This window comes from Microtus ochrogaster, chromosome 7 (assembly GCF_000317375.1).
Source record: "Microtus ochrogaster isolate Prairie Vole_2 chromosome 7, MicOch1.0, whole genome shotgun sequence".
Lineage (NCBI taxonomy): Eukaryota > Metazoa > Chordata > Mammalia > Rodentia > Cricetidae > Microtus > Microtus ochrogaster.
Genome location: NC_022014.1, coordinates 44,906,580 through 44,917,457, shown reverse-complemented (window position 1 = coordinate 44,917,457; position 10,878 = coordinate 44,906,580). Strand labels below are relative to the sequence as shown.

General features: G+C 46.6%; 1 protein-coding gene across 1 annotated transcript in view; it reads right to left on the bottom strand.

Moving 5' to 3' along the window:
- Window positions 1-1,802: 1,802 nt before the first annotated feature.
- Window positions 1,803-10,878, bottom strand: part of LOC101987116 (solute carrier family 22 member 5) — a 47,486-nt gene continuing 38,410 nt past the window's right edge. Inside the window, exons 4-8 of the mRNA XM_026780069.1 lie at window positions 8,786-8,897; window positions 6,906-7,120; window positions 4,656-4,838; window positions 3,320-3,455; window positions 1,803-2,985 (exon numbers count right to left, since the gene is read on the bottom strand). Of these exons, the coding sequence (XP_026635870.1) occupies window positions 2,898-2,985; window positions 3,320-3,455; window positions 4,656-4,838; window positions 6,906-7,120; window positions 8,786-8,897 (734 nt within the window). The 3' untranslated portion in view covers window positions 1,803-2,897. The remainder of the gene's footprint in view (window positions 2,986-3,319; window positions 3,456-4,655; window positions 4,839-6,905; window positions 7,121-8,785; window positions 8,898-10,878) is intronic.

The following is a 10,878-nucleotide window of genomic DNA, read 5'->3' as shown; positions in this document are numbered from 1 at the left end:
TATAGGGAGGTCTAGGACAGTGACAAATATACAGAGAGATCCTGTCTCAAAAAACAATAAAAGGGCCAAGTGGTAGTGGCTCACACCGTTAATCCCAGCACATAGGAGGTAGGGGCAGGTGAACCTCTGTGCATTCTAGGCTAGCCTGGTCTACAGAGTGATTTCCAGGACAACTAAGATTGTTACACTGAGAAACCCTGTCTCAAAAAACAAAACAAACAAAAAACCAAAACCAAAAACCAAAACTAATTTAATGTGATGTATATGAGTATTTGTCTCCATGCATATATGCCTGTTCCCTGTGAAGGCCAGAAGACATCGGATTGAACTTGTGATTCTGTCTCTGCATCCTAAATTCTACAATAGCGAATGTGTACCACCAAATTGGGATCCTTGCCTTCACCTTGAATGGTGGTGAGTTTTTTTTGTTTTTGTTTTTGTTTTTGTTTTTAAGATTTCTTTCTCATCTTGTCTATGTGTATGCCAGCTCCAATGACCACAGGCATTCAGGGACTTATCGCTCACATGCCTCTCTCCTGAAAATGGTCCTTCTGAAGACATCGCTCCAATGGAAACAAACTATATAATAAGTACAGCAGGCTTGTGCAGATGGTGAGGGTTGTCAGAAGGGCCTTGGGCTGTTGCCGCTGCCCGCAGAGTGAGCTCAGGGCATTCAGGCAGCTCAGTGTTTGCTTCAGGAGGACCTGAATGTCTGGAACCAGACCCCCAGAATAAAAGCCAGTGTAGCAGCTGTTCACTCACAGCAGGGTATGCTGGGGAGAACTGCAGTTATAATTTGGGGTTCCTGAGAAGGCATGCCATCGGAAAGACAGCTCAGCACCTGGTTTGAGGGGAGGAAAGTGAATCTTCCAGATATGCTGCTCTGTATTACTCCTGAGCCAGAAGCCCCTGCTTGTCATGTGACACGGCCTTCAGTTGTCCAAGCAACAGCTGAGCTTCGGACTTAGGTCCCATTGTATTTTCCAGCACAGGTCACCCTGGCAAACACTGGTCATCAACATGTGTGTCTTGTACACCACTCCAGCCCAGTGCTCTCTGCTCTACCCCTTACTCAGGAGCTCCAAGGCCAGTTCAAGCAGGCTTTGGGCAGCTTTGATAAGGTGCAGCCTGAAGGGCTTCATTTGGGTCAGTAGTGTTTAGCTTCATGCATTCCATCCAGGGGACATGATCTTTGTGTGTATAGGAAACAGAGACCCCAGTGTTGTCTTTTTAAATGGGTGATGAGGCAAATGCTCCCCACTTTTCTCCGTGCTGCAAGACGGTTTTGAGATGCATCTCCCAGGCTTCCTCAGAGACTCAGGACCCTGCAGTTTCTTTCTTAGGTGCCGACCAACACAGTAAGCATCCTAGGGCTGGGCCTCCCTCCTTCCCTGTTCTGCATTCTTGCTCCAGGTACGTACAGAACTGTACAGAAGCTCCAAGCTCAGGCTGTTTCCAGGAAGACCCAGGTTGAGTGTACCAGGCTGGTGCAAATCAGGGTCAATATTGGGTAGATGCCTATTATATAGCATAGTACGAGTTAAATCTTAACCTTGAACAGTTAGCCTACAGAAGAGTTGCATGCTGGTTTGAGAAGAGCCCATCAAATACTAGGAATAAAGATTATAGTCAGTTGCTATTATTTAAAAAAATCATTGTTTATTAAAACCATCTCATTGCCCAAGGCACTCAGTAGCTTCATAAAACACATTCTTTTTTAAAAAGTAGGTGAAGTGAGTGCGTTAGGAGTACCATGGCAACATAATCAATAGAGACAATCACACCGAACACAAAACACCTGCCGATGTTACATGGCTGCAGCCAGCAACTCTGAGAGACTGTCAACACAACTCACATTTCTTTCTTGAATTTCCCCATGATTATACATCGTAAAAGGAACAAGCATAGTGTTATTGTTTGGGCACTCAGAGCAGTGACAGTGGCTCAGGCTGGGAGGGGCAACTGCACTTCCATGGCGGCAACTGTACACCAGCCAGGGTAATGTAGAGCTGAGAAACACTGCTCCCAAGTCTCTGCTGAAGGGTGAATAACTTGAGACACAACAACAGACGACAAACAAAACAATCCTATGACAGTGCTGAGGGAAGGAAGAGGCACTCTGTCACCCATACATGCCCTTCAAGGCACAGGTAAGTGTCTGGTAGCCAGGGATTCTGATTTACACAGCAGTGGAAGCCAAGCCGTGGCCTCAACAGTGGATTTCTCACGGCCCGGACAAGCCCAGGACTCTGACCAGACATACACAGCACAGCTGGCTGTGGGACTGAGCAGTCACCGCCCACACACTGCTGACGTGATGTACCTCCTCCCACCTTCATTCCCTCTAGGGTGCCCTAGGTCTTGTGTTCTCCTGTTGTGAGTTGAAGCAATCACAGTAAGGAGTTTTGTAACTTAGGAAAGATGAGAAATCAAACTTCCCATGGAATCATTTATTTTCTGAAGAAGTTTTGTTTCCTTCTGGTTCTTCGTATGGAACTCAGGGCCTTGTGCATCCTAGCCAAGCACACTTTCACTGAGCAACACCTATTCCTTTTCCTGTGAGTCTGTCAGTTAGGGAGAGGAGGGAAAAACGGACCTGCATCTCTATCTGTGCAACCTTACCCGTCTTACAAAGTTTCGCATAGTCTTCCAAGTCCCACTGATTCAAGAGACTCATTGACTTCTTTGGAAGGGCTAAGTCCACCACTAGAATGGGATGGGCAAGCTGTCTGCAATTAGCCTTGGTGTCCCTGGAGGAAGGTGTCTCTCTGGACAGATGCACCCATCCACGAGTACATTAGACACGATGTCAACAGAACAGAAAAGCCCTTGGTAATTGACAGCGTTTCGGACAACACACAGGCTGTCTGTTTAGTTTTTCACCTTCGGGAGGAATGTTAAAAGGCTGTGCTTTTTAGGACCGTTGAGCTTTCTTCACCATCTTTTAGCATCCTTGTCTGGCTTTGGGCTTGCCATTGTTTTATTCTATTAATACAAGGAAAGCAATGTTACTTACAGATCTTATAAAAATACTTATCAGTCTCAAAACAAACAAGCCAGATATAGAGAAAACCAAAGAAATGGCAGATTCTGAAGTTTCCCGTAGTCTTTGCACTAAACTAGAGTGGCTGCTTTTATGGTAATGCACATGGACACCTGTTCACACAGGATCAGGGCCTTGCCCTTACAGCACCATGGTTAAAGTAGTCCAGTTATTTGTGAGACAGTCTGCAGGGAGCACTAGTTTGAGGAGCACACCCCAAAGATCTGGTCAGGCCCAGACGAATGCATCCATAGTTCTAGGGGGAAAGACTCTTACCCTTTGACCCTTAGCATCTGGTCGATGGTATCTGGGAGAGGGACACCAAAGCTCTCTGGGAAGAACAAGGTGAGGATAGCTGTGAGGATCGTCAGACTTCCCATAAGGATGTAAGGGAGGAAGCGGTCATAGGCACCTGTGGTCAAGCAGAGGTCCCAGGTTACAGTGACACTGGTTTCATTCTGACCTTCTATTTCCTCGGGGCTTTATATAGGACTCACCTTACTGTTGGTCTCAGTGTTTCCCAAAGCCTAGACTGCTAGAGTGAAGGCTGGCATCTAGAGAGTCTCAGAACCCAGTCCTGGCACAATGTGCCCAGAGATCCAGCAGTGTCCACAATGGACAAGGGAGAGGTACAGGGAAGCAGAGTCACCACGCTGCAGGGTTCCCAAGGAACACAAGGTACTTGTCTAGGAGAGGAGCAACTTTCCACCTGTGCAGATGTGTCCCAGTTTGATTTGCATGCCGGTTAGACAAGGGGCTACAGCCCTTTAGAGCCATGTACTAAGCCTTCAGAATACCTGCTACTCTCGGGACACTGGCAGGTCCTACCCAGAACTAGGGATGTGTAGAGAAGCAGCAGTGTCCAGGAAGGAGTCCTGCTATATAATGTCAGAAGGCAGATCTTCACAGGGCATAAACACCCTGTCATGTGTGACAATGGACTGTGTGCCACCTACTGGGAGGCCAAGGCAAGAGGAGCTAAAGTTCAAGGGCTGCTGGGGCCACAGAGCAAGTCCAAGTCCAGCTCACACAACTTAGTGAGCCACAATCTTGAAAGTAAAATGGGGCCAGGGAGACGGTTCAGCTTGTAAAAATACTTTCTGCTAAGATTGGTGGCCTGAGTTTGATCTCCAGGATCCACATGCTTCAAATAAAGAACTAATTTTAAGACTCCCCTAAATTGTCCTCTGATCTCAACATACACATTGAAGAAATGAAGTATTCTAAGTTACGGCAACTGTCAGTCCATCACTCAGACCTCTTGGATGGAAAGGTTTCTCTCCATGTTCCTAACTCCAAGTAGAAATTCCTGTAGTGCAGTAAACTGGCTCCCTAAAGAATTTCTTAGGATGAAGAAATCTAGTTGGTGATGGAGGGTCTGGGGAGATCGAAATAGAGACACCAACACTCTCTCAATCCCATCTAGCTGGTCTATGAGCTATCTTCCATTTGAAATGGGTACCTTCTCCCTACTACACTTGGAAAGCACCTTCTCCAATCAGGGTCCCAGTATGGATGCATCCTGCTGATTATAGGTGCTTGTGTCCAGCTCACATATAAGGTACTTAGACCTTTTGTCCCATCCATCGCTCCAGTGCTCCATGGTACTTACCAAGGTAAACAAAGTAGGGAGACAGGATGCTGCCAAGGCGGGATGCTGTAGAGCTGACCCCCACACCCATGTTTCTGACCACAGTGGGGTACAGCTCAGCTGTGTACACGTAGACCATGGAATAGGCAGAGGTGATTCCAAACTTGCCCACCATCACCAGGGTAGTAGACAAATAAATTAAGTCTGGAGAGAAAAAGGAATGATAGCAAAGGCAAGAAGGACCAGTGTAAGGGTTGCCCTGAAGGAGTTCTCTTCCCTTTTAGCCTAAAATGAACTTACTTTCTCCCTGACTCAGGGTGGAGAGAGTTGGGTAATTTCTATACCTTCCTATTGGGAGAAAACACTATGGCTTAGATTTCTTTCTAAGGGGATTCCTACAAAGAGACTGGGCTCTTTAGCTTATGAGGACAAATGTTTTTCTCAACCTAGAGGCCCAGACAGTATGTGCCCCTCATCCCAACCCTTCCCGAAGTCTTCCTGTGTTAGGGATGAGCTGCTTACGCAGAAGCTCACACTGAGGGCACTGTGGAATTAACCAGGACTTGGAAATGCATGGGGGAGTCCAGCTCTAGCTAAGTTCATGCTCACAGTCTACTCAACAAGTTCACAGATCTGGGCTTTGAGGTGCCTCAGCAGGTAAGGGCATTTTCAGCCAAGCCTGAGAACTTGTGATTCTCAGGACCCACACAGTGCAAGAGGAGAACTGACTCTTCCCACTTCCTGCGAGCTCTCCTCTGACCTCTACATGTGTGCTGGGAAGCATGTCTCCCTGCTCCCAATAAATAAGTATAACAAAGTCACTGAAAATATCTATAAGCCATCTGAACTTAGGGATGATCGTCCAATCGACTTTACTGTGACCCACGGGTCACTTTGAGCTCAGGTGAGGGTACTGCAGTCACTCCCAGGTTCCTTCTGCCACACACCGGGTTGTTCTGTACAGTCTCACAGTTACCACCACAGGTCCCCCAAACCACAGGGGCATCAAAGATGGTGGCAAGTGATGGACAAATAAGGCTTGTCATCTGTTCCCCAGGTTGTTAGAAAAGGTTCCTCCTGTCTATTAGTGGGATATCAAGGCAGTTTTAGCAGCACAGTCTTTTCCATAGCCTCCAAGACCTTTCCTCTCTTTTTATGGATTACTAGGTCATTTGCTACCCTGAAACACACTGGGCTCACCTCCTGCCAGAGCATTGTTTATATTTATTTATTTATAAATAGGGTCTCACGTAACTTAGGTTGGCCTCAGACTCCCCAGACAGTCAAGGATGAGCTTGACCATCTAATTCTCCTGCACCCACCTCCTATGTGCTGGGATTACAGGTGTGAGCCATCTTGCCTAGCTTTCTTTTTTTTTTTTTTCTTTTTCTTTTTCGAGACAGGGTTTCTCTGTGGTTTTGGAGCCTGTCCTGGAACTAGCTCTTGTAGACCAGGCTGGTCTTGAACTCACAGAGATCCGCCTGCCTCTGCCTCCCGAGTGCTGGGATTAAAGGCGTGTGCCACCACCGCCCGGCTTGCCTAGCTTTCTTTTTCTGTCTCATCTTCCTGGAATGGTCTCACTGACTTTCTTATGGTGTTCTATTACCTCATTTAAATTCCGCTGAATACCTCTTGTTCATGACTTCTCTTTAGAGCTCCATTTCCCTTTCTTTCTACACAGAAGGTAACAACATTTTAAGATTAACAAGCATTTATTAACTTGTTTCTTCTCTACTAGAAAGAGACCTCATCAAGACCTCCTACTGCTTGAATAAATAAATAAGACAGAGCTAGTAGGATGGCTTTCCTTCTTTCTTTTTATTCTGAGGAAAGCAGATATGAACATGTTAATTTGGGTCTAGGGCATAATGAACCAACAAGCCCAATGCTTTCTTCACACTGAACACAGCCCAGGCCATGAAGGACCCCCTCTTGTTTTTGTGAAGTGTCATCTCTTGATTTTTTTTTTTTGTTGTTTTGTTTTGTTTTTCGAGACAGGGTTTCTCTGTGGTTTTGAAGCCTGTCCTGGAACTAGCTCTTGTAGACCAGGCTGGTTTCAAACTCACAGAGATCCGCCTGCCTCTGCCTCCCAAGTGCTGGTATTAAAGGCGTGCGCCACCACCGCCCGGCTTCATCTCTTGATTTTTAAGACAGCAATGCATTCATGAGGCATGTATGTGATGGGCCTGACTGCATTCTTTTTGTAAACAGCCTGGTTCAAAGCAACTGACATAAGGAAAACGCAGGTCTGCAAATAAACACCATCCATACCTGAGGGCACCAGCTGCATGAAGAGAAGTACACCGCCACCCAGGAAGAGGGCAGCAGAGATGGAATATCTCCGGGGCAAGTACTGCAGCAACAGCCAGGCCAACACATAGGCTGGGACTTCAACAGCCGCCGAAAGGAAGTTGTTCATATAGATGTTTCCATGCAAGTTAGGAGTGTCAAGAGAAAGTCCGAAATAGCCCACTGATATGGTCAGCCTGCAACAGGTACAGAAGAGAACTGGAGAAGTGGCACCCACCTCTCCAGATCCATATAGGTTGAAAAAATTCGTCTTGACAAGTTCTGAACTGTTCCTGATGCAGGGAATAGGAGAGTAGTAGTAGATTTCATCTTGTGCCTTACTTCCTAGCACAGCTAACTTTCTCCAGCCCAGAGACCAGTGTAAATCTTTTGTTGGTACACCTTCAGAACATTCCACAAAGAAGTGTCTCATCAAAAGAGCTTACATGATTCACATTGACTTCATCATCAGGGGAAAGGTCCCAACCTGTATTTCAACATTAAAATTCTACTCTGAAGTGAAACGCCAATTCCCTGCTCTACATGCTTCTCCAAACACAGCAAATGTATGAGGAGCTAAAGAATGAGCAGCAGACTAGGTAAGAGGTGACAGATGTGGAGGAGAAGGCCCTTAGCAGACTATCTGTAGTCAGCCAGGAAGAGGCTGACAGCAACCCCACTGTTCTCTGGAACAGGGAGCTCCCAAAGGTGAGGCCTCACTGTCTTTCATTTACACCACTCCCGTGTCTGGCTCTGATCCCAATAGGTTTCTCTGTGATGAGCTGTACTCTTTGGCACCAGACTGTCTTTGACTCACGTACAGGCTGAGAACATAGTTGGCGGTAAAGAAAGACTCATGCCCCAGCAAACTTTAGAGCATGACTAGAGTGCCAGCGATTCAGAGTAGGTGAGAGGTCTCAGGCTGGAAGACTGAGGGACAGTCTCCATGGATGCAGGATGCCATTGGGGCATCGTGGACAATTCCTTGGAAATGGGTGACTCAAAGACCAACTTTACCCCAAACTAAGACGCAAACTAGTTTACTGGTCCAAAGCTGGCTGAGTCCATCAGTAAGGTCTCTGCAGTGAAGTCTCCCCTCCTCACTATCTCATCACACTCATTCAGTATATTTGAGGATCTCTGATATCCCAAGTGGTTGGCAGGAGCTATGCCGGCACTCAGCCTTGTACTTCTCCCTGGTAATTCAGAGATTCCTTTCAATAACTGTCACACCTTGTCAGAAGAAACCTGCAGGAAACATCCAGGCCATGGTCTTGACTTTAGGACAGTCTATGAACATCCCAGAAGGGCCATATCCCACTTTCATGTTTCCAGAAAGCTCTTAGCAGCCCCTGGAACCTAAAGGATAAAGTGTCTTCACTGAGACCCTTCTTCAAACCCCCAACAGTCCCAGCCAGAGTGTGGGTCATCAACAGAGAACACTTTTAAGAGGAAACAGCCAGGCATGGGGATGTGCAGGGTGCGTGTGCAAATGACAGATACTGTGGCCTCACTGTAGGAGAGCTCCCTCTGTCTCCATGAGCGTAGCAGAGTTGCTGACAGTCTCTTCCTGCCTATTTACCACACAGAATCTACTGAGGGAGGGGAGAAGGGACAGGAACAGCTAAGCAAGGGCCTGTGGGATTCCCTTGTGGGATCCCTAGATCCTTACAGCCTCTATGATCACTTTCTCCTTTCCTGGGCTTCCACTACAAAAGAACTGTTATGTCCCTGTGGCTGCCATCCATCACAAGGGCAACCTTGCATCATGTGAGGACAGAGGTTTCAGCTTCGGTCTGAGCATGCCTATAGACAAAGAGTTCTGAGAGTGGGGAAGGCTCAGGCAGGTCTCACTTACGCACCACAGGATTATGGACATGATGGTGAGGATCCTGATATTCCGGGTTCGGATCAGATCATAAATGTGGTGCGACTGAGGTGTCTTGGTATTTAGGTCTTGTAACTGCAGGAAGAGTAACAGTTAATGGTATAGAAGGAGAAAAAGTCGGGAGACTTGGAACCCATCATTTACACCATCTACTTTTCAAGAGTGAGGAGCATCCTAACGCTCTTTGAAAAGACAGAAGCACAGTGACTCAAGGGAGATGTCCAAGGCCCCCCCAGGCTTAGTCAATGACAAACTGGAGTAAAAGAGAACGGGGTTTTGAAAAGAAAGGAGCACAGCAAAGGCAGAGGCGCAAGGTGACAGCCACCTCACTGGATTACCCTGCCCATCACGCTCACTGCTGTCTCTCAGGGAGGCCTTTGAGGTTTTCTATGCAAGGCTGACTCCCTGTTATCTCAGTCAAAGAAAAAAAAAGGACTGTATTTTTACCAAACTGATATTTAAGTGGAATGAATGTTTTGAGTCCTCATACTGTGTTGTTATTGGTCTACTTCCAGGAGAAAAAAATATTCAAATTGAAAACAGGAAAACTGACCCACCCTTAACCCAGAGTAACTTCCTATGAGATTCTGCAGAGCCAAAGCCATGACTAACCACGTGTCTAAACACACTGATGCTCTTTCTTAGATAACCTAGCTTGATTTTACAAACTTAGCAGTTCAGTGAAAGGTCAACTTGAGGCTCAAAGAAATCCTGAAACAGTCCAGTTTCCTCAGTGATGCCAATGAGGCTAGAGGGTTCACCCAGACTGACCTCACTTAAAATGCCCTCAGCCCTGACTTCTGTGCTTCAGAGGCCTTCTAAAGCATGCTGAGTGACTGCCACTGCCGGGCCACCACTTAAGGGAGACGCCAACAGGGCTATTGGTGGTCAACAGCCTCTCAGTTGCTTATAACAACTGCTTCCTCTCTCAAAAGCCCCAAGTCTTCATTGTGAGCCCAGAGCATCTCAAACATGCCTGCGGCTTCATCCTTCAGCATTGCTATGGGCAGCGGTCCTTCAGCCAGTCCTTTGTCTTCTCAAACCAGAAACATACCAAGTCCCATGTCTGCCAACATCTACAGTGCCTATCATAAATCTGAAGAAACTGCCTGCTATAAAGAAGGCAGGAAAGGGAACAAGAAGCAAGAACCAGGGACCATGCAAAACCAAAAAAGTTACTCAGAGTACCTAAGAACAGGGAAGAGGTGGTCATCAGAAAGACTCTGGCTCCTGGACGATTGGTAACTGAGAGTGAAAAGAGACAGAATACTGCTGAATGCAAATCTAACAGTGTTCCAATAATCTTCAGATGGCAGCCCCTGAGGCATAAAAAACAAAGACATCCAAAAATGCTGAAGTTGATAAAAACCTCTTTCCCATGAAAGGTCTTTACTGCTAAAAGTAATAATTAAGCTAGCTACAGCAGCGTGTCCCTTTCATCGCAAAACTTGGGAGGCAGAGACAGTTAGATCTTTGTGAGTTTGAGGCCAGCCTAGTCTACACAGAGATTTCTAGATTAGCTAGGGTTACACAGTGAGACTCTTAGAAAAAAAAGGGAAGAAAAAGAAATGGTTAAAAAAATGATACTTGGAAAGAAGTAAAGGAAGCACGGGGGGGGGGGAATCCATGGAGAAGAATTAGGTAGCTAGACCCCATTCCTCATCCTCTGAGGCTTGTGTGTACACATGTTCAACACATGTTCAAGGGTGTACATGTGTATGAACCACAGGAATGTGTGTGTGTGTCAGCTAGAGGTTGACTTAGGGTGTCATCTTCAATCACTTTTCTACCTTACACTAGAGACAGGGTCTCTCCTTCACTGGTTAGCTGGCTGGACTAGCCAGTCCTGATTAAGTCCCTGGGATCCTTCTGTCCCCGTTTCCCCAGTGATGGGATTACAGGTACACTCTGCCATGCCTGGCTTTTTGGTTGGTTGCTGGGATCTGAACCGAGGTCCTCATACTTATGTGGCAGACACTTTACAGACTGAATCATCTCTCTATGCCTTTAACTTCTGCATTTCAACAGACCTTGCTCTAGGGATGGCTGGGGTTTGGGTAGAGTAAG